Raw genomic sequence first — 27,692 nt, 5'->3', positions numbered from 1 at the left:
CCTCGGGACACCCCCCCCCCCCCCCCCTTTTACACAGGAGCAGCTGAGGCTGTTAATCAGCTGGAGACCCCTCCCCTGTCACTATTTTTCGATTGATGTCAGTAAAACTTGTCAGAAGTGATTCATGGTGATAGCAGTGGAAAAAAACAGGCAAACAGAAAAAACAGGAATACACTATAAAGGGATATGTTTTGTTCTGGTATCATGTCTGAGGTTTACAACCACTTTAAAATCTTATTTTTTATTCTATCTCACAAGAATCTACATTTGCAGGGGCATTTGATTCTGGTATTCTGTAACTTTTTCCATATATGCTGAGGCTGCTGTGCTCTGCACTGTCTAGCAGGTACAAGTTAGAGAGTTTTCAGTTCATTGTTCCAGAAGGGCACAGAAACGTGGAGAATCGTGAAACAAGAAAGTGACATAAATATAATTGAGTTGAATAGCATTTAGGTTGCTAGTAAAAAATGAGAAGTTTCTGTGTCAGGTCTTGTGCTGCTTTTCAATGATAGTGACCAACTCCATGCTCCCCAATTCCTCTATTCTCTCTATATAACTTTTTTTCCAGCGATGCCCAGTGCAGTCACAGTTCCTTTTTGGCCTCTTCCTTCTCCAGTGGTGGGCAAATCCTAAATACTGTAGAGAACAGTGTCCTGTACTGACATAGGATCGCCCTCTGCAGTATTCTCTTGTTCTGAGTCCAAGACCAGGGCGGAGACATGATGCCCAGGGATCACAGGAAGTGGTTTGTATGACCCTGGGTATCAATCAGCCTAATAGGCAAACATCACTAGATTAGTGAGTGGGTGAATGGGTTAATCTGCAGGGAATGGCACCAGAAATTGGGGAGCTGTTTTCTTTTGGTTTTAGGCTGCTCTGAACGATCAATGTCTTCTATTTATACCCAAGCTAGACTTTGACACAGGAATGAAGCTCCAAGAAAATCCATTTTTATGTAAAGCAAGCCTTTCCACCCTTCAAACTAGGTAAAGTGAGATGCATCAGTATGTATCTTTCAAGCGCTTTAGGTCAACTTGGAACTATCAAAACCCTCAAGCTCACATAATTGCATACCTCTCCTTGGCAGAAGGAACCCCCCACAGTGTTCATATACTTGATGTGGAAGCACACTTTCCTATAGACTCAAAGAAAGAACTTTGTGGGAAAAAATGTCCCCCATGCAAGTGGGGGAAATTTGCCTGCAATGCATTGGTCTAATGTTTGTTTTTGTCTAGGGGTGAGGAGAGCGAAGATATACTGATCTAATCCATCAATCCTCCAAGAGCAAAACCAGTACCTGCTGCTCCTGTTCCCCCGCACGCTAGAGATGTTGGGCATTGATTGTTCCTGACGTCATCACACCCATAGACCAGCTCCGGGTGTGAGGACTGCAGGAACAGTCCACTGCTGGAGGTAGGGGAGCTTTGTTTTACAAAGGATCAATTGTGTATAGCCTTTCTGTGTGCCCCTGGACAAACGAGCAGTTCATGCATGCAGTGCTCGGATGGCCCCACTGCATGGGGACAATTTTTCCCCAGAGTTCTGCTTTAAATGGAGATATTTTTCACTTTAAGAGGCAGCCACCACAGGCAATTTTGCACTTGATTGGAGGGGTCCTAGGTTAGATAATTTTAAGGGGATTTGGAGAGAGCTATGTTTTATTCATTTTTTTATAGTCAAAGTATAGCTGATAATCTACTTCAGTTTGTCTATTGTGTGAGATGGAACAACAATACTTAAAATTTAGAACATGTAAGCATAAGCGTGTGATTGTCATGTAGGCATGTATGTTTACATACCTTAATCTGAACTTTAATAGGTCACGTCATCTGAAAGTCATGATCAAGTTTTGAGTAGATTGTCATTGGTTGGATGATGTGTGAGTTTTGTCTCGTAGGGACTCCAACAATAACATTACTGTCCTGGATTCCTAGCTCCACCCGCTTCCCCTCTTTAGTAAGGAGGGCAGAACTGGGGACATGTCTGATCTCTATAAAATCCCAGACTGATCCAAATAAGTGCAGATTATGCATTGGCTAAACTGACCCTATATTCGTTTTCATTATCATTTATGCTGTATCTTGTGTTTTTGTTAATACAAGGCATTTTGTAAATGGCAGTGATATATTGTGAGCCTGAATTTCCTACTCTTGATTTTGGCAGGGTCTCTCTCAGAAGCTGGCTGGCCAGCCAAGGTTTTTGTTTTGTGGAATAAGTGCAGATTTTCTAAAAGACATAAATAATTTTTATTACTATTTAAAACATGCTGAACATTGTATGAAAAAGTATAACTCAAAACGCTGAGATTTCTGAGCAGACCCTGATGGACTGTTTCAAAGAATGTCCATTTAATAAGCTTTCGTTTAATTGCATTTCAGCATTGGATGAGGGGATACAATGAGATATTTGAGCCTTGCAGTTACTTCTGTCCCAGGATCAGGTTTCCCTGCCTATGTTTTTCTATGGATGAGCATAATGTGGATTTTTCAAGTTTATCAACTTAAGCATATAGCAATGAATGGTGCTTTAAATGTTCTTTTCGTGTGTTCTGCGTACACACGACCGGTCTTCCCGATGGACTTTCGGCGGAATTCCGACGGACTTTCTGAATGGACGGACTTTGCCACACACAATCACACCACAGTCCGGCGGATTTGAACGTGATTACGTATGGCCGGACTAGAATAAGGAAGTTCATAGCCAGTAGCCAATAGCTGCCCTAGCGTCAGTTTTTGTCCATCGGACTAGCATACACACGAGCGGATTTCTCAATAGGAACTGGGACCGGCGGAGTTCTAGTGGAAAAATTTGAAACTTGTTCCATTTCTAAAGTACATCAGATTTTTGGACAGCAAAGGTCAGATGGAGCCCACACACGATCGAATTGTCCGGTTTCGTTCCGTCGGACCTTTGCTGTCAAAGTCCGGTCGTGTGTACGCGGCATCAGAGTTCTCAAGAAGTAACAGGGCAACAGGATCACATATGGAGAATCCAGTGGATTTTTAACATCTAATGGTGCAGTAGCTGAAAGTAGTTACATGTACGCTATGTGGCTAAAGTTTGTGGGCACCTGACATTACACCCTCCAAATTATTGAGTTTAGGTACTTCCAGTGAAGAGTACTGTTAATGTGAGAGCATACAAAGACATTTTAAATGTGCACTTCCAGCTTTGTGACAACAGTTTGGGCAAGGCCCTTCCTTTTCTGTTCCAGCATGACTGTGTCTCTGTGCACAAAGCCAGCCCCATAAGGAGTTGGATGTAGAGAAATTTGAGTAGCCTGGTCTCAACCCTATTGATCACCTTTTGTATAAATTAGATTGCAAGCCTGGGCTTCTTGTCCTGCCTCAGTACCTAATGTTACAAATTTTGGTTTGAGAATCTTTAAGCTTTAGAATCTTGTGGAACGTCTTTACAGAAGAGCAGAGGCTATTAGAGGCACAAAGAGGAAGTCAGCTTCATATTAATGCCCATTAGATTAGAAAGGGATGTCCAACAAGCTTGTGTATGTGTGATGGTCGAGTGTCTAGAAGCTTTTGGATATATATGGGTTGATTTACTAAAATTGGAGTGTGTTAAATCTGGTAGCCAATCAGCTTCTTACTTGTACTTACAGCTTATTGAATTAAACTTTGACAAAAAAAAAAAAAAAACTGAAGCCGATTGGTTTCTATGCAGAGCTGCACTCTCCAATTTTAGTAAATCATCCCCAGTGCGCCCAGTTACACTGCGCCAATACAAAAGTTAGTTACAGTAGTAGAGCACATCAGCCTTTTATGAATCACTAAATGCTGTTTTGTTTTTATTCTCTTGCCTTTCAGTTACACCGGTTTTTGCAACTGTGCCCAGTGACATGACAGCAGAAGTTGGCACTGAAGTTCAGATTCCTTGTAGTTCCCAAGGGGACCCTCTGCCAGCGATAACATGGAATAAGGTAATTTCTGGCAAACATGCTGTTAATGTTTTTTCCCCACTGCATTGCTGTCCGTTTTTTAACACCAATTTATCTATGATTTATTGAACACTGAAAACTTGTATATACTTTTTTTTCTTGTTTTTTTTTTTTACAGACAGATGCTATGTAAAATAAATTGAAGCTGACATGAAGTACAGGACAGTCAATAAAGGAAAACTATAATAATACTATTAATAATAGACATAAAGCAGGTTCCCTATTGAATTTATTAAAAAAGAAGTGTAAGCTTTTTGACTCCGCAACAATTTCTTTATATTTGGGATTCACATCTAGGATACTTGTCTTGTCCACAACATAAAAGTAAAAGAGGAACTTCACTGTATCTGAGCACCACAGACCAAAAAACGCAATTTAATTTATTTTTAATATTCAAAGCAAACTCCACCAGCTATCCATATCGCCATCTAACAATGTCACCATGCTTTATTTTTCTGAGAAATCACATTGAAAAACACCCCTCTAGCATTTCTGGCAGTGGCCATCTTGAATAAGGTTCCAGGGTGGATGATTCATGTAGCATTTGCTTCCTGGAATCCATCTGCCCTTATCTCAAGCATATAGGCAGGAGGGTGTGCTTAGCTGAGAAAACCCCTCCTCCCCTCTTGAAGACTCCTGTGATGTATGACATATTTGCGTAGGCCTGAAAACCAGGAAATAACTAAAGAAATGTAAAGATAAAAGTTTCAAACAAGTATATATGATATACTTTCCTATCTACATACCATTGCTAGCAGTATAAGGCCTCATGCACACTGGACATTTTTACAGCTGCTGTTTTTAGCTTCAGGCATTTTTTTTCTGCAGCCATTAAACTCCCCAGCCTTTTTCTGGCTGGAAAACCCCCCAGAACTAGTGGGTTTTGAGAGGAGTTTTTCAGCTATAAAAATGCTCTAACTCTGAAAACAGCAGAAAAAAAAGCGCAGCTATTCAGTGTTTCTGAGTCATAAGCTTTTGTGTGGAAAAAAAAAACGCTACTGCAAAAACGCTGAAAAACTCATTGCATAGCTACAGCTAATGCTACTGACGATTTTTTTTTTTTTTTTTTTTTTTAAACATCCAGTGTGCATGAGGCCTAAGGATGAAAAATGGTCAATGTTGATTGAGAGGGTGAAATTCTTCTTTAACTGTGTGCAGCTTTAATATCCAGCTGTAGTAACATAGGTGCTTTTTATCAGATCGCATTTTATCACTATCTCCAATGACTTTGTGCTAAACTTTCCCTGCTAATAAAATGTCTAGCTTATCCAATTCAAAAGTGCAGTCCAGTATTTTTATTAAAGCAAGACCACCATCCACCTTCCTTCTCATCTTGTGAGCCATCAGCAAAATGGTAGTGGGACTTGTGAGGCCAGGCCACATATAGAAGCAGAGAGCCACAAGTATGGGGTGCAGATGTGCAAAGTTGACCTTTCTCCATCAGCCACGCTCTTCACTATTGCTCAGGACACTGCTATTGACATTTCAGCAGTACATATCCAGCATATCCAGTAAAACGGTGTTCAGGTAGACTGATGTGCCTGGCGCTGTCTGCGCAGTTGGTGGAACAACAGAGATGGAAGTCATAGCTGCTCACCCAAAACTGGAAGTCATCTAATGTTCAAAAAATATCAGACTGGTTGGTTTGCCAACTGCAGGCGGTGGCAGGGGGTAGCATAGAGAGTGTACTAGGAAACGTTGAATGAGGTAGGTGGGGGTGACTGAAAGCAGATAAGTCCACTTAGAACGGAGTCCCAAACCCCCAAATAAAAAACACAGAGTAAATGTTAAAAAGAAAAAAAAGTAAAAACACTGACTTCCATTAAATTTCTGTAGACAAAAGTGACATCAGCATTTGCCTCACTTCTGCCTACTGTGAAAGCGGAGTGTTCCAGACTATGCAGATGTGTGCTTTATGGGAATATGAAGTCGTTGGCTGTCCCAGTAGGCAATAGTGATGAGCTTCGCGTTTGAGTTGAACTCATGTTCGACTCGAACATTGCCTGTTTGCCGAACAACGAACAATTTGGGGTGTGTCCGGCAAATTTGAAAAGCCACGGAACACCCTGTACAAGTCTATGGGAGAAATCTAAAGTGCTAATTTTAAAGGCTTATATGCAAGTTATTGTCATAAAAAGTGTTTGGGGACCTGGGTCCTGTCCCAGGGGACATGTAGCAATGCAAAAAAAAAGTTTTAAAAACTGAAGTTTTTTGGGGAGCAGTGATTTTAATAATGCTTAAAGTGAAACAATAAAAGTGTAATATTCCTTTAAATTTCGTACCTGGGGTGTGTGTAATAGTATGCCTGTAAAGGGGCACATGTTTCCTGTGCTTAGAACTGTCCCTGCACAAAGTGTCATTTCTGCAGGAAAAAAGTCATTTAAAATCACTCGCTGCTATAATGAATTGTCAGCTCCCCATAATACAGATAAGTCATTGAAAGTCATTGATGAAATGAGCAAAAAAAAAAGCAAAAAAGCTTGGGGTTCCCCTAAATTCAATTACCAGGCCCTTCAGGTCTGGTATGGATATTAAGGGGAACCCTGTGTCAAATAAAAAAAAAAAATTATGTGAGGTTCCCCCCAAATATCCATACCAGACCCTTCAGGTCTGGTATGGATTTTAAGGGGAACTCCACGCCAAATAAAAAAAAAATGGCGTGGAGTTCCCCCTAAAAATCCATACCAGACCCTTTATCCGAGCACGCAACCTGGCAGGCTGCAGGAAAAGAGATGGGGACAAGAGAGCGCCCCTCCTTAACCCGTACCAGGCCACATGCCCTCAACATTGGGAGGATGCTTTGGGGTCCCCCCCCCCAAAGCACCTTGTCCCCCATGTTGATGAGGACAAGGGTCTCATCCCCACATCCCTGATGCGGGGTTGCCCTTATATCCATACCAGACCTGAAGGGCCTGGTAATTGAATTTTAGGGAACCCCATGCTTATTTTTTTTTTATCAATGACTTTCAATGACTGTTCTCTGTATTACGGGGAGTTGACAATTCATTATAGCCGCAAGTGATTTTAAATGACTTTTTTTCCTGCAGAAATGACACTTTGCGCAGGGACAGTTCTAAGCATGGGAAACATGCGCCCCTTCACAGGCATACTATAGACACCCCCCAGGTACGAAATTTAAAGGAATATTGCACTTTTATTGCTTCACATTAAGCACTTTAAAATCACTGCTCCCGAAAAAATGGCACCTTTTAAAACTTTTTTTTGCATTGATACATGTCCTCTGGGGCAGGACCCAGGTCCCCAAACACTTTTTATGACAATAACTTGCATATTAGCTTTTAAAATGAGCACTTTTGATTTTGAACGTTCGAGACCCATAGACTTTAATAGGGTTCTAAAGTTCACACGAAGTTTAGGGCTGTTCGCAGGTTCTGGTGCGAACCGAACCAGGGGGTGTTCAGCTCATCCTTAACCAGCACCTACTCTGCCATGGAGACTGAGTATTCTTTATATATTCTAATACTTTAGAGATTTTTAGCTTTTAAAGTGGATCTTCACTGCATCTCACCAACCAGAAACACTATTTAAATTCAATTTTAATATTCAAAGCAAACTCCCCCTCCATCCACGACCTCATGCTATATTTTGTTGTGAAATCACTTTGAAAAACATCCCCCTAGCATTTCTGGCTGTGGCCATATTGAGTAAGGGCAAATGATTCCTGTAGTATTTACTTCCTTGAATCCATCTGCTTAAGCCTGCATACAGGAAGGTGTGCTTAGCTGAGAAAGCCCCTCCTCCTCTCCTCCTGAAGATCCCTAGGATGTATCACAACATTTGCCTAGGCATGAAATCAGAAAGTGACTGAAGAAATGTGTAAAAAAAAATAAAAATAAAAAGGTTTAAAACAAGTAAATATGATATACTTTCCTATCTATTTACTAATGCTAGCAGCATAAGGATTAAAAATAATCAATGTTGATTGGGAGAGTGAAGTTCCACTATAAATTGACCAGCTAAAACATCCACTTTGCTAGCCATTCCATGGGTCCAAAACCTTGCATGGTCCTGCTGCAACACAACTACATCACATAGACAGGTCCATGATGCTTGAGTGCATGATCCATAGGTTTTTTGAAACGAGCCAGAGGCATTTACGTATAGACATGAAAAGCCATCTTTAACTCTTTGATTATAATTTCTTTTGTGTATGTGAGTGTTTCTGGCTCACTTCCATAAACCCGTCAATCATGCAAGCATGAAACGTAGACCCATCTACGTGGTGTGATTAGACTGCCATGATCGCTTTTACCATTAATAGTGTACATACACTATATTACCAAAAGTATTGGAACGCCTGCCTTTACATGCATATAAACTTTAATGGCATCCCAGTCTTAGTCTGTAGGGTTCAGTATTGAGCTGGCCCACCCATTGCAGCTATAACAGCTTTGATTCTTCTGTGAAGGCTGTCTGCAAAGGTTTTGGAGTTTGGGCTGGAGGAATTTAACGTGTCTGCACAGAGTCCTGTCCTCAACCCGATAGAACACCTTTGGGATGAATTCGAGAGGAAACTGTGACCCAGGCCTTTTCATCCAACAAACATTCCCATAGACACACTGCTAAACCTTGTGGACAGCCTTCCCAGAAGAGTTGAAGCTGTTTTAGCTGTAAAGGATGGGCCAACTCAATATTGAACCCTACGGACTAAGACTGGGATGCCATTAAATTTTATGTGCGTATAAAGGCAGGTTTCGCAATACTTTTGGCGATGTAGCATATGATTTAATTGATGACTGAAGTGGGATTGCATATAGTAATTGGATAAATAACTGTTGCAGGATGGAATACAGATTACTGAGAGTGGAAAGTTTCATGTCAGTCTTCAAGGATTGACTATTCGAGATGCTGGCCCAGCAGACCAAGGTCGATATGAATGTGTAGCAAGAAATAACATTGGATATTCTTCAGTGAGCATGGTGCTGGCTGTAACAGGTGAGAAAATAAAGATTTATTCAGTAAATTTATAATCTCTCAAAGATAACCTAGCAGCAGTTTGGCATGACCATCTTGCTTCATCCAAAACAAATATCAAGCATAATAAACTTAGAGGATGAAGCCATTGGGAAGCATGCCAGAGCCTAACATGGAACAAGAAATGGTTGGCACATCCCTGAGACAAATTCCACCAAGTTCAGCTGATTGTTAACAAAAAAAAGCTGGAAGAATTTCTAAATGCACAGACCTAACTATAATAACACCGGGGATTGTTGATCCTGGGAATGTCTGATTACCATAGGCCTCAGGAAGATTTTTTTTCCCCTGTTGGAGCATGCTGGGCCCTGCTTTAAGGGCTTACTTACACTAGCGGTAGGCTTTGAAGAGCAGTCCACTGTGGGTTGCAGTTCAGAGGACGTTTGGCAGGTGCTGAGGAGGTGTTATGCCTGTTTTAACTCTTAAAAGCCCACACCACTGCATGGGATTATTCCATTTACTTCAATAAGTCGCATCCGTCAGGCTGTACTAGTTGCCAAATGCAATGGGAGGGGAGTTATGTATACCCCTATGTGGTTGCCATTGCAGCTTGGTGTAGGGTATAAAAAATGCATCTCAACTGCCTGTTTTTAACCACTTGGTGCCCAAAGTACGTCCTTGACTTTCTGGGGGTATATCTGAATGATGCCTAAGGCTACAGACATCATTCAGATATCGGCATTTTCAGCCAGCGATTACCTGCACCATAATGTCCCCCCTGCCGGCCTCCGATGCTTCTACCGACTCACCGCTTCCATCGGTGAGTCGGACACAGGATCCGCCGGCCCCCGGATGGTGATCATAGAGATTTCCGGTAGACCAGATGGTCGCTGGAGTCTCTATGATCGTTCGGAGGCCAGGCGCGATGTTATGACGTCACGCCTGGCCTCTGCATTTAAATAACGGAGCCACCTCGGCTCGTTTTTTTTTCTTTTTTTTTCTTTTTGATTTTAGGCTTTCCAGCCTAGAGGTGAGATGTGGGGTCTTATTGACCCCATATCTCACTGTAAATAGGTTCGATCATGCCATATTCCTATTACAAGGGATGTTTACATTCCTTGTAATAGGAATAAAAGTAATCATTTTTTTTTCTTAAAGTGTCAAACTAAAAAAATTAAAATTAACAACCCAAACATTTTTTTAAAGCACCCCTGTCCTCGTGAGCTCGTACGTAGAAGCGAATGCATGCGTAAGTCCCGCCCACATATGAAAACTTTGTTCAAACCACACATGTGAGGTATCGCCACGAGCGTTAGAGCGAGAGCAATAATGCTAGCCCTAGACCTCCTCTATAACTAAAAACATGTAACCAGTAAAAAATATATATAATGTTTGGGGGTTCTATGTAATTTTCTAGCAAAAAAAATATTAATTTTACATGTAGGAGACAAATGTCAGAATTGGCCTGGATGTAAAGTGGGTAATATCGCCCCCCAACTGCAAGTGTAGGCTAGGCCTATAAGGTTGTTTTTTTTTTGCCTTACTCTGGATCAACTGTGGGTATAAGGTTCTGTATAGAGAAGTTTTCAATGTATTCATTTTTTTTTCTATTGGTTGAACTAGATGGATTTGTTTTTTATTAACCCAACTATGTAACCGTAATCCACTGAAAAGTTAAACCAGTTTGGGGCTTAGGGTACACTAATGGTGTAATGGAGGCATTAAAGAGGAAGTAAAGACTATTTAAAAAAATAAAATAAAAAATGCAACCTGCAAGGCAAAGGCATAATGAGCTAGTATGCATAGCATACTAGCTCATTATGAATAACTTACCTGAGAACGAAGCCCCCGAAGCGGTCCTCCTTCTTCATCTTCGCCGCTGCCATGTACCCCGGAGTGACTTCCGGGTCTCGCTGCCCCGGCGCATGCTCACGGGAGCCGACACGAGCGGCATATCATGTGATCTGCGGCCTGCTCAGTGCGCCTGCGCGCCGCTGTCTATGGCACATGCGCCGTAGACAGCAGCGCCTGTCTTTTTGTAAATATCTCCTAAACCGTATAGGTTTAGGAGATATTTCTTGGACCTACAGGTAAGCCTTAATCTAGGCTTACCTGTAGGTCAAAGTGGTTTGTAAGGGTTTACAACCACTTTAAATATTTAACAAAATTAATAGTGACCATTTAATAGTGACATATAAGAATCTAACAAGTAGAATAGGACCCCTCCCAATGGCAACAGTGGGTGTTCAGACCTAGGAACTCAAGCAAAGGCATTTCAACAATAGAGTCTCAAAGAGAGGTTGTCAGCTGAATAAACTACATCATCCTTAATATAAGTTTTGGATAGGAGGACACTATATTGTCCCGTATAGAATTATTCATTTATAAAGGTAGATTTGTGTTCTGAAAGAGCATGAAATATACAGAGTAGAGATTACCCAGCCCAGATGGTTCATGTGTGTTTCGGCTTAATTGTTTGTATGCAATTAATGCCAGCAGGATCATCATCTTTTATAAAGGTAAATGTTCTCGGAATTTCACTTTGATCTAAAAAAATGTTCTTAACTAGAGAACCTTTAAAAGATATTTCACTGGCATTCTTTCCTTTTAATTATGCTGTTCAAATGTATATGCTTTTCTTTATAATTACCAATGATGTAGGCTGGTGCCACTTTCATTCTGGAGGGTTTGACTGCTTTAGGCTGTTGGTTAAATGAAGAGCTCTGTTCTGCAGTAATCAAAGCATATGCAAAGCCAAAACTTTGTTTGTCCTTACATACACTTTAAAATTGTGTAGATTTGCTAAAATTAGCGCTGAGCGGGTAACTCATAGGCCGAAGTTGCACCTCATTTATTTATTTATTTGTTTCTCCTTGGCTGCCATGGATGCCCTACAGTACCTAAGCAGCTGAAATATTGATGTTAAGAGTGTGTTTGCAGTCAATGAGCAGACTACAACACAAGCCAATTTTAATGGAGCTATTAATGCTCTGGGCAATGTCCTAGAAAAACAAGTAAGGGCATGGTGGGAGAGACTCATTAGAGGAGAAAAAAAGATCTCATCATCAGACCAGCGGACAAAGGAGGTGGAATCCTATTGCTTGCAAAGGAATTTTATCATAACCAGCTAAGTGAGATGTTGGATAACACAGAAACGTATTTAAAATTGGATAGAGATCCCACCAGACAGTACCAAAATGATCTAAAGATCTTGGTGGAGTCTGGCTATTCATCAGGAGTCCTATCCAATAAAGAAAAGAAATACTAGAAATACTTGGTTCCAAGTAGTAGTAGAATTCCAGTGATATACACTCTTCCAAAGATCCATAAAGATGCACTCTGTCCACCAGGAAGACCTATAGTGAATTGAATAGATTCGGTGCCCCCCCCCCGGATTGGACAATATTTGGATTTGTTTTAACAAAAGAGTGTGATACAAACCAAGGCATATTTACGTGATATGAAAAATCTGCTACAGCTACTACAAGAAATTGATTTACAAGGGAAAGAAGAGGTGTACCTGGTAACCGCAGATGTATCTTCGCTATATACCATTATTCAACACGATGATGCCTTGCTAGCGTTGAATTGGGCCTTAAGTCAGAGAGATGATCTTGCATACCATTAATAAATATTCTTACGAAATTCCCTGGATTTTTGCTTAAGCCACAAATACTTTTGTTACGACGGCAACTTCTATTCCCAGAAACGAGGCGTGGCAATGGGCGCGAAGTTTGCCCCAAGCATTGCAAACTTATTCATGGGAGAATGGGAAGACAAGATCATCTTCTCCATGAAAAGAGACCAGCTAATACTAATATATAGGTATATGGATGGCTTGTTTTTATATGGTCTGGAACATCAGCATCTCTACAACTGTGTTTGGCTGAACTGAATAACAACACTAATAATATAAAATTAACCAGTGAATTCAGTGACACAAATATACACTTCTTGGATTTGAAGATTTTTAGACATGGCACCATTTACCATAAATATACCATAATTACCATATATATTTATGCAATAATTATATTTTTAGTATATTTATATTGCTCTTACCTTCTGGATATATGCGTCTTACAGTTAAACATCTTTCTTGTATGAATACAATTTGGGCTATTATCCAGCCCACCCACACCATTTGATTACTAATCAAGCACTAGGTGTTATATTTTATCCTTATATGGTTATAGGGTCCTCTGTCTGCCCTTTCACCAGGGTGATATATGCCTGCCACCTGTGTCATTGGTCTAGCTATATATTTTAAACTATGCTTGGAAGAATAGATAATATTATTGATATTTTTATGTATATTTTATACAAATGATCACAATAGTTTCTAGCGGGAGAATGAATAACCCACCGCCTTTAATCTGTTATGTAGTCGATCCACGATAGTTAACATATAACTTTTTGACAGTATCAATGTGTAGATTTATGGATTACCCATCCGTCTCTCATATATGGTCCCCTATGTGCTTGCTCCACCGTAATGATGTATATTTATAAATTGTTTGTACCTGGCAGTGTTTTGTCAATTTTAAGTTGTACCCATTGTGCCTTAATTACTTTCCCCCGTGTATTCCTACAAGCTGATGGTGTCCAATTGGATGACTGGGTTAGATACCTGTCACCAGTTACTGGACAATTCTCATTGGCTAAAAACGGGCGGGCGGATGTATATATATCAGCTATTACGCTGTGCTGTCATGCCGGATGACAAAACCGGTCAGGACGGGACCAGCACGGAAACCAGAAGTGACGTTGTGTGCTCTACCGTGCTCTGCCTTCTACTTGGAAGTGCAATACAGTGTCTGCAAGGAACAACACACTTCCAGTGGACGGCTGAAGATGGTGATAGCGCCCTCTATTTTTTCTCTATGCTTGTTGTTTGCATTATAAATGTAAGCAGCTATTATTAAAGGGGGTTTCTGCTGTATGGGAATTTTGCATTATAATAAACAGGATTACGCTATGTACATTTATGCTTGTGTTTTATGATGCAATCAGAGTACCTATACCAGTGGACCTTCTGGATAAGTGGGGTGTCAGCACAGAGCGATGTTTGTATACTGATACAAGGCTTTCTTTATAGCGGCGTCTGGTGAGTTTGTACCCCAGAGGGGTGTGTGCTTCACGAGGTGGATAATTGCATTCTTACTCTGGTGGAAGGTGCACGCTAAGAGAAAAGTGACTGTGAATAATCTGAACTGTCCACATATCCATCTGCTACATAGACTGTTGGCCGTGGTGTTTGCCATTGCCCTATGGTTTCATTACCATAAATTTTTCATTTTCATTTGTATCTGCTTTCTAGCGCTGTTTTAGTATTTATCTGATACAAGGAGGACTTTAGCTCTAGTGATACTACTGTAATACTAGTTTTGCTGTAGTGCCATTTAAACTTTGGGCCCCATTCACACTTGGGCATAGGGCTATTTCTGATGGGATGCAGGAGACCCAGTGGGAGTTCCCTGCAATTAGCTGCAGATGGAGAGCCTTATTGAAAACAATAGGAGGCTGACAGCTATTTATGGCCAATCGCATGTAATCACTTATAGAGCGATTTCCAGCGACTGATCGGGACGGGACATTCTGCAGAGTGAAATTCTAGTTTTTTTTTGGTGTGGCCTTAATTAATTTTTTTTTTATTAATCATTGTTTTATATCCTCCTTTTGTAGTGCCGGAAGTCAGCCGTACCGGAGACCCCTTTGTTACTGCATCAATTAATGAAGCTATTGCAACCGTTGATAGAGCCATAAACTCAACAAGGTCACATTTGTTTGATGGGTAATGGAAATTTGATTTAAGACTGCTAAAAATATTGCATAGCAGCAGAGTCAAAATGTGTTTTTTTATTTATTTTTACATACACCGTTGAGTTATGCACATTTATAAGGCAACTGACCATTGTGTATATTTTTGGACATTGTCGTATTTAAAGCATATTGCCCCTCTTCTTGTGCTTTTACTTATCTATAATTGTAGTTTCCATCTGTGTTTCTTATACATGATCACTTGCTGCATTATATTTCGCTCATAAGGACCAAAAGTTGCCTAATTTACCATTTCATTAATAAACTTAGTATGGCTTTATTGATAAATGTTTTTGTTTAGGTCTATTTAGGATGATTCATCTGGCACTCTTGCATACAGGAAGGTGTAAGGCCCCTTTCACACTAACGTCCCGTTCAGGCCCGCCTGTCAGTTTTTCAGGCGGACCTGAACGGGTGCTCCATAGAGCTCTATGGAGCGTCGGATGTCAGCGGTGACATGTCCGCTGACATCCGACCCGCTCCGATCCGAAAAAGTGTGACGGAGGAAAAAGCTATTTTTCCATCCGTCTGCGGATCGGATCGGATGACGACGGGCACTGCGGTCCGTCGTCATCCGATCTCCCATAGGGGAGAGCGGCGCTGTGACAGGTCCGTCCCTGCACAGTGTGCGGAGACAGACCTGTCATCTCCCTGCTCAGCGGGGATCGGCGGAGTGATCCCCGCTGAGCAAACGGACATCCACGGGGCGGATCAGAACTGATCCGCCCCGTGTGAAAGGACCCTTAGAACTGATTTTTTTTTGTTAGTTTTGGCTAGAGTAGAGAGAGATTAGAATGCTTGTCAGTTTGTATTGCAGTCTGTACCGCCATCAAGAATATTCGCCCTCTCGATTGTTTCACCATTTGCATTGAAAGTAAAAGAAAATGCCACATTTTGTGTTTTTTTCCAGAAAAGTAAAAAGGGAAATCTTCCAATGAACTGGTTATAGCAACTTGGGGGTCCCCAAGGAATTCCCTTAATTTGCAGGGATTTCCTCTCACTTCCTGTTTGGCTATTGGACAAGAAGTAAGAGGAAATCTCTGCAATGGGACACAGATGGAGAAAAAACAATTGATAGCATTTATAGTCCTTACTTTATCCAAAATGTAAAAAAGGGTTTTGCCTTTAGTTCTACTTTAAGCTTTGAGGTTTTGCATCCCCTTGTCATTTTTGGGCACTATAAATTTTATTATTGCTGTCCAAAACCCCAGCAAAACCTCCTCCTGATCCCAGGTCATTGTTGTCACCAGTCTGGGCCCTCTACATATTTGTATTGTGAGTATACTAGAGAGCAGATTGCACTTTTACTGTGTTCTGCTTTTGCAGGTGGATTCCCCATAGCCATATATAATATATGAAGTAGCTTAGGTGGTGACATCAGCAAACCAGCTAATGCCTTGTACATACGTTTTTTTTAGCTAGTATAAGAACAGTGTGTACAGCAAGCTTAAATCGCCCTTTAGCTTCAGTTTCAGGAGATTAAATACAAACCCTAAAGAAGTATGGGATATGAAAAAACAAAACGAATACTTGCCTCTGTGCTGCAGCATCAGTGTCGAGATACAGCTGTCCCATGCCAGCTTGAAGATCAAGAACTGAGCAATGACATGACTGCTGATCGCTCATTTCTTATGAAATTGTTTGCTCTAAGTGGCGAGTAGTAATTGTCTGTCAGTCACTGCTGCAGCTCTCACTCAAGGGCTGTACTAGGGTCGGCATCGCTGGCTCCGGCTTAAACTGCAGTTCCCATCACAGTGTCCCCATACATCAGGTGTTCCCATCGTTGCCCCCTTGCATTAGATGTATCTTATCACAATGTCCATATACATTAGGTGTCCCCTATCACAGTGCCCATATGCTGTACATCCGGTGTCCCTTTACGTCAGATATCCCCCTCATAGTATCCCTTTACATCAGGTGTCCCCATCAAAGTGTCCGCTTACATCAGGTTTTCTCATCGTTGTCCCTTTACATGAAGTTTTACCATCACAGTGTCCCCTTACCTCAGATGTCCTCATCACAGTGTCCCTTTACATCAGGTGTCCCCATCAGGTGTCCCCACCTTTAAATCAAGTTTCCCTATCAGTGTCCCCCCTACATCTGGTTTTCCCATGAGTGTCCTTTTACATCAGGTGCCCACATAACAATGTCCCCTTACATCAGAGCTGTGCCCCGCCTTCCCCCTTGTACTCACAGATGACAAATGTTGTTCCCACCTGCAATGAAGGCAGCTCCTCCTCCCTCTCCCGAGTCCTCAGTCACAGTGCCGATTCTCTTCCGCCCCCTACAGGAAGGAGGAGAAAGCTGAATCTCTCTCCTGCAGAAGCTAGCCACTGCTCCTTCTAATGCCGCGTACACATGATCGGAATTCTGGCCAGAAAATGGCAGATGAGAGCTTTTCATCGGAAAATGCGACCGTGTCTATGCTCCATCGGAATTTATCTGTCCGAATTTCCGCCAGCCAAAAATTGATAGAAATTTCTCAATTTTCCCGAAGGAAAAACTTTCTATCGGAAAAAAATTCCGATCGTGTGTATGCAATTCCGACACACCAAAAATCACGCATGCTCAGATTCAACTACGAGATGGAAGCTATTGGCTATTGGCTATTGAACTTCCTTTTTCTAGTCCCATCATACGTGTTGTATGTCACCACGTTCGGAATTTGGTGTGACCATGTGTAGGCAAGACAGCTTGAGTGGAATTCCATCGGGAAAACCATCAGAGCTTTTATCGACGAGAATTCCGATCAGGTGTACGCGGCATTACAGGAGTGACATTGCAGTTAGTCCTGTCAAAGAAGAGCCGCAAAAGGGGCCAAATCCCCAGTACACCCCCTAACACAGTGCTCACCCCCAACTTCTCTTGTCTGGACCTTTATCATGGAGCCCCCATGCACCTGGAGCCCCTGGGCAGTGCCCAGGTCCATCAGTTCATTAAGACAGACCTGCCCGTAGGCTTCAGTAAGCTTTGGCATAACTTAAAACTTGATTAGTGCCTTATGAAGCCTGCTAACTACTTATTCATAGTGAAATTCCATACTCCCACCAAAATAATAATGTAATTCGCCAACTGGGGCTAAAGCGTGCTTTAAAGGCTTCAAGAAAGCCACCTGGAAGCAGTCTGAAAGCTTTGCAAATACTTTATAAAAGCTTGCTTTATACATTGATTTAATATATGTGTAGCACCCTCTACCTTAGGTAGGATGTGCTAGAGGTAGTGGTTTTGTTTTTTTACAGTCAGTACAGGTAAATTTAGGCAGGCCTAGCAGTGAGCTAGGCCTGTTTGTTTTTATCTGGGGGCTGGGAGTGGTTTTGAGAGTAGCAGCAGGTGACTGACATGCATTTCATCTCTTTGGTGTCTCCTCTGTTTCTATAATGTTCTGGGAAAGAGGCAGGGCAGAGGGTTGGAGTGGCATGGATTGTATCTGGGAGCCCTGAACAATCCCCAACTAGGACTGATGAGGGCAAGGCCTTTATATATATATATATATATATATATATATATATATATATATATATATATATATATATATATATATATATTGGTCAGCCTGCTGTGGGAGTAGTTGTCGGGTAGAAGAACTAGTGGAGTTAATGGCCCTGTGGGGAGCCCCCTTTCTGGGGGGAGGAGGAGGACTCTGGGTTGGGAGCTGGGAGGGAACCGCTTCATACAAAAGCTATCTCAGGGTGTCCTGAACAGGAGCAGGAAGAGGACAGTGGGGAGCATTGCCGGGCATGTCACTAGGGGGGATCCATTCTGGTTAGTGAGTGACAGGCACAGTGTGGAGATATGGGAGAGACATGACAGGAGTGGATGTGAAGCCAGAAGGAGAGACTGTGATGTCGCTGGTGTTTGTGTTAAGTTGCTACAGCCAGGAGGGTTGGTAGGACTTGCACATGACTTACTGGGACCAGTAGTCCACCAAGTTTCAGTTAGCACAAAAGTACTTATTTTCATCGATATTGGTTGCTACACCAAAGGAGCCTGCAGACCCCTGCCAGCAAATGGCAGCTATTGAACAGTTGGGACTTATTCAGAGTGAGGCCTAACCATGTGCTAACTGAGACAGGAATCTAGGATTGTGCAGTAGTGAAAGTGCAGTTGACTCAAGTGATATGGTGGAGGAGTAAGGAGCTTTAGAGACTGCCAGTATCGATCTAAAATCGTTTGTTCAATTCAACAAGATCAATTATTTGGGCATCCCATGTCCCTTTTCCCCATCCAAGTTAAAGAGGAAGTAAACTCTCCCACTCTGATCATTTAGTCCATTATATTAAGTAATTATCCAAACCATAGCCACTGTAATCCAGCCCAAATCACATATTACTTACTGTTCAAAGAAACTTTAAAAAAACTTGTTTCCAGGGTAAGGCAGCGCCATCTTAAATATTGTTTTCTGAGTCCACAGTAGAGTATATTTCCGCCCTTACATTGATCACTTCCTGTACTGTTAACCCTTTTTCTCAAATCCAACGTTTCTATGGCTTCCCTGCTCATAACTGACTTGTTTTATTTCATAGTATTTACTTGTGCCGATTATCTAGTGTTTGCCTATTTGCCTATGTCAGTCTTATCAGCTTCAGCTGATAAGACTGCAGTAATGCTGTCTGATGCCCAGGTTTACACTGCATGTGAGGTCACATGGGGTTATAGTAGGAAGCTCTGAGTGATTATGCAGTCTCGTGGAACTTCAGTGTTGTGTGATGTAGGAAGTCCTGATAATAGACAAGCACACAGAGTGTGCCTTAAATCGGGGGAGATATGGACATGCTCAGTGATGTCATTCCAAAGAACAAAAAGGATTACAACAATACTAAGCAAGTAAGGAGATATCTACAAGCAGTGTTCATTATGTTTTTTTTTATGCCGATTTACATGGGACAAAGTTGTGGGGGAGAGTTTACAACCACTTTAAAGCCCCTAAAAAAAAAAAAAAAAAAAAACAAGCTGAAGGACTGGTTCATTGTCTGGAAGTGAATGCCTGGCCAAGCAGGGTGACGTGTGGAACTACTACACTCAGCGACCCCCCGGTCTTGTATATGTACAAGACCAAAATAGCCAAGCTTGGTTAATCACAGATGTATTAGAAAATGAAGATATGGTAGAGTAATAGAGATCTGGCAAGGAATGAAAGCCTGCTCTCACTCAGCCAAAAAGTTATACAATAAGTGGCGTTTTTTTTTATTTTGGATCAGCCCTGATCAACGTTTGCTGCCATAGACACAATTCTAAAATACTTTATAGTAATCCAGTCCTTCTCGACTTTGCACATCTCAAAAGATGATTATTAAGATGAGAACCATGCCATAAATGTTGGCTGTCTGATATGTGCAGATTAAAGGCAGCTACTTTTGAAAAAGAAATAAAGAAATGTTTTAATAAGATATGCAGCAACAAAGGTCTGTTTATATTAGGGTGTAGTTTTTGATAAGAGATTCTTTTATTGGCTTTGTGTAGTTTTCAGGTGGAGCAGAGTGTTTACGGTGAGCATTTCTGAATGACCTGACCAGGTATTACAGGATGTCCTTATTTAAACTCCAGGCTAACCAGAAACACAGTAGGTTAACTCCAGTTTAGGATTAGTGTGGCTGAATAATGAGATACATATGAGAAATGTTATGGTATCTCTGAGGCTGTGCAGCACATGCTTTCAGTTTCTACTACTGCTCCTATACAACACTAGATCAGCAATTTGCTAGAATGCATGAAATCTGCTCAACATTCTTAAACATGTTGCTCTTTGGTGTAATGCACTGATGTAAAATATATCTTTTTTTGTTGCTTCTTTTATACAAGTCGCCCACGTTCTCCGAATGATCTTCTGGCTTTATTCAGATATCCCCGTGATCCCTACACAGTGGAACAAGCTAGAGCAGGGGAGATATTTGAACGGACTCTTCAGATCATACAAGACCATGTACATAATGGCTTGATGGTTGATTTAAATGGAACAAGTAAGTATTTATGTATTCTGCTACTCCATGTGGTGTGCCCCACCTAGAATTTATTGAAGTGTGCCCCCAAGTGCACAATAACTCTAGTTTTCAGTGTTTTCCTTCCAGCTAAAATCATCCTTTCCTTTTTTTTCTGTGTGCAGTGGTTTAATAATAGCAATCATCAATTATTTTCACTAATATGACTTGTAAGGCCTCTTTTACACTGACCGACTGATCGGGTCTGCTATGAAGTGGCAAATCCACTGACGCCTGCTGGCTTCTGATCCAGTCCGGTCGACTAAAAACAGACAGATGGGGATCCATTCCCCTTCCGTCCATCGGATCGAATGACAGATGAAAATGACCAGGCGATCTGTTTCCATCCGACCGCCCCATAGAGAACAGCTGGCTGTGTCTGTGTCTGCTCTGCATAGTGGAGCAGACACAGACCTGTCGTCCCTTGCTGAGCAGATGGATCTGCTGGACAGAGTCCACCCAATCTGCAAGGTGTTAGTGATTTTGAGTTTAATATTATTTTAAGTGATAAAAGCTTCTGAAATATATATAAAATGCATATGCATAATGTTATGATGTTAGTTTTGAAGGTTACTTCAGTATGTCTTTGACAGAGGATATGGAGAAAAGTCATCTTGCTGTTTATGTATTTCTATTCTGAGTTACTGTGTCAGTACATTGGGTGGAGTTATGTTACTTAACTATAGACTCAAACCATATATGCAGAATGGGTGTTACTCTCATGAAGTGCTGACATAACTTTATGAAATAGTATAAGAATGCAAGGTTGTGAATGGTTAGAAATGGTTCGAAAGAGAACGAAGGAACGCTATACTATGGAAGACATAACATCTGTCAACTCTCTCCTTCTAATGTCCGAAGCCATACCCTATGTTACCAAATGTCACACATAAGTCTTGTCTTGCTTATCTTTCTGAAGAATAAACATTTTTTCTTAAGTATCCTATGAACTAAAGATTCTTCAATTCTACTATGAAACAAATATCTAACACAAGGGGCCGTATCATTTGTACCTCCCCTTTGTATCACCCTAACTTTCTGTGGTTTCAATCATTTATCGTTTGTTAAACAAATCTTTGAATGAGGTACATTTATAATAGCCTGTACAATTTTTTGCAGTTTAATTAACTAAAATCTATTCTTTTTTTTTTCAGGCTACCATTACAATGATCTGGTTTCTCCTCATTATCTTAACATGATTGCCAATCTCTCAGGTTGTAGAGCCCATCGAAGGATAAATAATTGCTCCAACATGTGTTTTCACCAAAAATACAGGACACATGATGGCACCTGCAATAACCTTCAGCACCCAATGTGGGGAGCATCATTGACAGCCTTTGAGCGTCTGCTGAAATCTGTATATGAGAACGGCTTCAATTTGCCAAGAGGCGTATACAATAGATTATATAATGGATTTCTGCTTCCTCTGCCTCGTACAGTTTCAACCACTTTGATTGGAACTCATACTATAACTCCGGATGAGCAGTTTACTCACATGTTGATGCAGTGGGGACAGTTCCTTGACCATGACCTGGACTCTACAGTAGTTGCCTTGAGTCAAGCTAGGTTTTCTGATGGCCAGGATTGCAGTGCAGTCTGCACAAATGATGCACCTTGCTTTCCTCTTTCAATTCCACCAAACGACCCACGCGTGAGGAATGGTGCTCGTTGTATGTTCTTTGTCCGATCTAGTCCTGTTTGTGGTAGTGGAATGACCTCCTTGTTAATGAATTCTGTTTATCCTCGGGAACAGATGAACCAGTTGACTTCTTACATTGATGCCTCCAATGTATATGGAAGCTCTGACCATGAAGCTCAGGAAGTCAGAGATTCAGCAAGCCATCGGGGCCTCTTAAAACAAGGCATTGTTCAAAGATCTGGAAAACCACTCCTTCCTTTCGCCACTGGGCCTCCCACTGAATGCATGAGGGATGAAAATGAAAGTCCCATTCCATGCTTTTTAGCTGGTGACTTTAGAGCTAATGAGCAACTCGGTCTAACCAGCATGCATACACTGTGGTTTAGAGAACATAATAGAATTGCTGCAGAATTGTTGAGACTGAACCCACATTGGGATGGAGATACAATTTACCATGAAACTCGTAAAATAGTAGGAGCTGAAATGCAGCACATAACTTATGCTCATTGGCTGCCAAAGATATTTGGAGACTTTGGCATGAAAATGCTTGGTGATTACAAGGGATATGACCCTAATATCAATGCCGGCATTCTGAATGAGTTTGCTACAGCTGCTTTTAGATTTGGTCACACCCTCATAAATCCTATTCTTTACAGACTGGATGAAAACTTTGAGCCAATTCCTCAAGGACATTTACCCCTACACAGGGCTTTCTTTTCTCCCTATAGGATTGTAAATGAGGGGGGAATAGATCCACTTCTCCGAGGTCTTTTTGGGGTTGCTGGGAAAATGCGGGTTCCATCCCAGCTGTTAAATACAGAGCTGACAGAGAAGCTTTTCTCAATGGCACACACTGTAGCCTTAGACTTGGCAGCCATCAACATCCAGAGGGGACGCGACCATGGAATTCCACCTTACCATGACTTTAGAGTATACTGCAATCTTTCTTCAGCAAATACCTTTGAAGATCTAAGGAATGAAATCAAAAATCCAGACATAATTGAAACCTTAAGAAGGTACAGTTTAACTATACTATTTCTGTTCAGATGTCAAAGATGTTATCAAACATGCTGTAAACGTATTTTGCTTTTTTATTCCCATTGGTGGTGGCTGAACAAATTTAAATGTAGGGATGATGTCAATTCCATATTTCAAGAACCCTTTCATGACCAGGGTTTTTAGAAGGTTAGATAACCACACCAAGTTTACTCTTGCCAGCATGTGTCAGGTAACTAGTTCGCGCAATACTAGTTCTCTGCGGCATGTAAATTAGTATTGTCATGACAAGGAGCCTTTTTCATGTAGATTTAAAATGGCTTATTGTGGTCACAAAGGGGCCAGGCTATGGACATTTAAGTCTTTACGTATTCTTAATAAGCAGCAAATGGGCTTTAAATCCGGTCCATAGTGAGTTCTATGGGAGCAAACACTGTGGAAGAATTCCTCCTCAGATTATACAAAATAAGCAGTGAAGTCTGTCAGGTTAAGTCTTGAGCTCTGCTCTCCCAGAGCTCTTGGTACATGTTTATTTTAGAGATTAGAATGCTGGAAGGCTGTCAAGTAACTACTGTAAGCAGGGAGCAGAATAGGCTGCGCAAACTGAATTTTGAGGATGAATTACTCCACAGCACTGGCAGCTACAATGGTCTGGGCTTGTTTTAAAGCTCATTTACTGCCTGTTAGAAAAACATAAATAAATGTAAATTAGAAAAGGAAACATCTGAGGGTCAAAATGCATGTCTTATTGAATCAAAAGTAACATTTTGACATACTATTGTACCTAGAAAATATGCGGCACAGGGGAGGTTGTTGTTTTCAGAGTTCTGAAATCAGACATGAGACTTGCAGAGCTATGAACATCTGTGGAGTTTATCTTACCTTGTGTGGGATACCAGTACTGCAGTCGCTGAGAGATCAGGTTTTCTGAGTGAGTCAGCAAGATATTTGGTTTGCTTCTGAGATTGCCAGTGATTGGCAGAGCTGTTTTGTGGTTTTAAACCACAAGAGAATTGATGACTCTGCAGGGCACAGCACAGAAGAGAATGGTGAGTATTTATTTTTCTTTCTTTTTTTAACACCTACTGGCCAAAGGATTTTTCATTTTTGTATTTTCAAGTTTTAAGGTTTTGGGGTATTTTTGTATGGGAAATTTAATTTTACAAGGATCAGGTTTTCGTGTGTTAAATTACGACTTCTGGCTCCTCTATGATTCTAAAAATGTACCAAATCCATCAAGTGATGCACAAGCCTCGCTAAGTGGAATAAAACATCCTTTATTTTCCCTAAATGAGCCAAATCCACCTTCATTTGTGCTTCATGCGCCCCCCCCCCCCCCCCCCCATTTATGGTGCTGAAGCTCACAAAGGGAGGGTTTCAGAAACAGAGGCAGTGTTGTCACTCCAGAAAGCGGCTGGCTTAACCAGGTGCTAGTATTCCAGCATGCTATTTCCAACATACACCTTCCTATAGAGTTGGCTGTAAGTATAAGTGGGTGCTGAAGTGACCACCGGCTGGAATCAGAGCGAGAAATATTACCAGCACACCATGGATCTCCAGAATGGGTCCAAAGCTTTAAAGATCGCTGAATAAAGCTGTGGACCCATTCTAGAGATCCATGGTGTGCTGATGACATTTCTCCCTCTAGTAAGGTGTCGAGTAACAAGCTACATGCATGTGAATCAGCAGTGACAATGCTGATAACCACACCCCCTTCAACTTTTTTTATCCCACTATAGTGCAAGCAAGCACAGCCTACAAGGGAGTGGCAACTCTGCTGTGAGTGCAGGAGCACTGCAGCATCGTTGCCACCCCATCACAGGAAGCTGTTTTGGGTGTGCTTCGCTGGCAGGATAAACCTATATTAGTGGGATTTTGCAGGGGGACTAAAAGAGAACTGTATGAGCAGATATACATATTAGGTGTCACAGCATATATTTAATAATAGGAGGCCATCATTCTACTGTAATATTTCTACCTTCTGACTCGTATGCGATAGTTTGAGGTGAAATGATGATTCATAAGAAACAAAGACTTTTAGTGATTAAGTAACTATTGAATGTAAAACAATATCTTTGCATGTGAATTGATGCCATAATTATCATGTGATAAATTAAACTTATTTAGACAAAACCTATCTTTATTTTTCTCTTTCAGAAAATACTTATTGCCTGGTTGTTATACTTACCCATGAGTTTTATTATTTTGTGCTTTGTTCATCACAGCACAGATTAAGAAAAGCCAAAGGTCTTTATCAGCATATTTTTTTCTGGATAAGCAACTGAAAGTACTGAATCCAATGCCAGGCATCCAGCATTTTCATAAGATGTCTACAATGACAGCCTCCATGTTTCACTAAAAATTACTGCAAACAGCTTAAACATGTAATAGCAGTTTATTAAAAAAAAAAAATATGCCACTGCTTAGTGTTTGTCTTCTGGTTTTGTCTTCAAGTTATATGGATCACCGTTAAATATAGAACTCTTTTGGTTCTGTCTTCAGGTTATATGGATCACCATTAAATATAGATCTCTTCCCTGCACTGATGGTGGAGGACATCATTCCTGGGAGTCGGCTGGGACCAACACTGATGTGTCTACTTACTACTCAGTTTAGAAACGTAAGAGATGGAGACAGGTAAGAATTGGTGAATCCTGGGTACTGTTTATTATTGTGCCATAATATTTAAGGCACCTATCAATAAACATAATTTACAGGCAGCAGAAAAACACAAATGAATAAACAAAAAGTGAAAAAACTCCAATCACAACAAATATTAACCACTGTTATATTTGGCAGCAAATTTTGATTTAGTTTTAGTCTTAGGACTAAAATGGCATTTTAGTTTTAATCTCATTTTAGTCTTCTGAAATTGTTTGTCTTATTTAGTAGACTAAATCTCCAGTACATTTTAGTCGACAAAAAACAAATTTTAGTCGTCTAAAATCAAATGGGTGTAATTAAATCGTAAAGCATTTGTAACATTTCTGTACAATTTCCTAAATCATTATATACTGCTCGAGTGAAAAATCGAATATGCTATTATTTATGGTATTGAGGTATGAACATGCACTACAGACTAGTGTTCATTTTGAAGTCGAATTTAAATGTAGTTTTAGTCTTAGTCTTTTGACTAAAATGGCATTGTTTTAGTTTTAGTCGTGTTTTAGTCTACTAAACTAGTATTAATTTAGTCGACTAAAATGTTTTAGCCGACTAAATTAACACTGATGTGAGCAATGTGAAAATGTGTACAACAAATACAAAAATGCAAATAATAATGCAAGAAGTTCATGAAATTATATGCAAAGTACTTGTCCATGTACACTATATTCTCCCTCATCAATGGTTTGGCACCAAATCTTCTGGTGTATGACCACACACCACCCACAGGTGAATTGCACACTTATCAGAAGTATCAGTTTAAAATCGAATAGATGAAAACACAAAGATTTCTCAAGACAACTCTCCTTTCCGTAGCTGGCCACAATGCAGCATGTAACAGACTGATATGGTGATGTATCAGCAAGTTTTGCTGCATAACTACCAAACTAGGAGCACAGAAAAGGACCATAGTGCATAATATTTTGTTGTAATTAATCACTATTAAAACATTTAAAGTATCCAAAAGACAGTACATGAAACTCACAATAAAAGCAGATGCTTGACAATACCATCCAAGAGTTAAACCTTAACCATTGGCTAACCTCATCTAAAACCCAGGGCTTTCTCCTATCGTTTGATGCAGAGAAGGCGTTCAACAAGGTGGCTTGGGATTACATGCAAGAAGTTTTGAAAGAAATTGTACTTAATCCACGCATGATGACTCATATTTTAGCACTATACGAGTTAATGGCCACCTGTCCACCGCCTTCACCATCAGTAATGGAACCTGACAGGGAACCCTTTCTCAACAATTTGAGAGTGAACCCCGATATTAAAGATCTCCAAATACGAGGGAATTTTAAGGTTGCTGTGTTTGCAGATGATGTCCTTCTTTCCCTGAAGTCCCCTTGCATTACCTTGCCAAACTTACTGAAAGATATAGACCACTTTGGTACCTTGGCAAACCTTAAAATCAATTATACAAAATCACATGCTTTGAGCGTTTCCCTTACAGTGCAAGAGGTAGTGCGCTGTCAGAATTTTTTTCCATTCCTATTTAAAAAAGATGCGTTAACTCATCTGAGAATCCAGATAGTGGCCAAATTACCATATCTATATAAGCATACTTTTCAAGTGGCTTTACACAAAGCCCAAATGGATCTGAAAGATTGGGCAGGTCTAAACATTTTATGGTTTGGTCGTTCAGCTTTGCTTAAAATGATTATCCCCCCCCCCCCCCCCCCATGCTTCCTGTACCTAATGCAGACCA

General features: G+C 40.8%; 1 protein-coding gene across 2 annotated transcripts in view; it reads left to right on the top strand.

Annotated features, from left to right (window-relative positions):
- Nucleotides 1-27,692, top strand: part of PXDN (peroxidasin) — a 236,317-nt gene that overhangs the window by 183,078 nt on the left and 25,547 nt on the right. For both annotated transcript variants that reach the window (XM_077488703.1, XM_077488704.1), the window contains 6 exons: nucleotides 3,822-3,934; nucleotides 8,755-8,908; nucleotides 14,573-14,681; nucleotides 20,507-20,664; nucleotides 21,837-23,337; nucleotides 25,820-25,954. In XM_077488703.1, the coding sequence (XP_077344829.1) occupies nucleotides 3,822-3,934; nucleotides 8,755-8,908; nucleotides 14,573-14,681; nucleotides 20,507-20,664; nucleotides 21,837-23,337; nucleotides 25,820-25,954 (2,170 nt within the window). The remainder of the gene's footprint in view (nucleotides 1-3,821; nucleotides 3,935-8,754; nucleotides 8,909-14,572; nucleotides 14,682-20,506; nucleotides 20,665-21,836; nucleotides 23,338-25,819; nucleotides 25,955-27,692) is intronic.

This window comes from Lithobates pipiens, unplaced genomic scaffold (genome assembly GCF_037356315.1).
Source record: "Lithobates pipiens isolate NorthernLeopardFrog02 unplaced genomic scaffold, aLitPip1_a1.2 Scaffold_18, whole genome shotgun sequence".
Lineage (NCBI taxonomy): Eukaryota > Metazoa > Chordata > Amphibia > Anura > Ranidae > Lithobates > Lithobates pipiens.
Note: the sequence above shows the minus strand (reverse complement) of the source record. Positions and strands in the feature narration are given on the sequence as shown.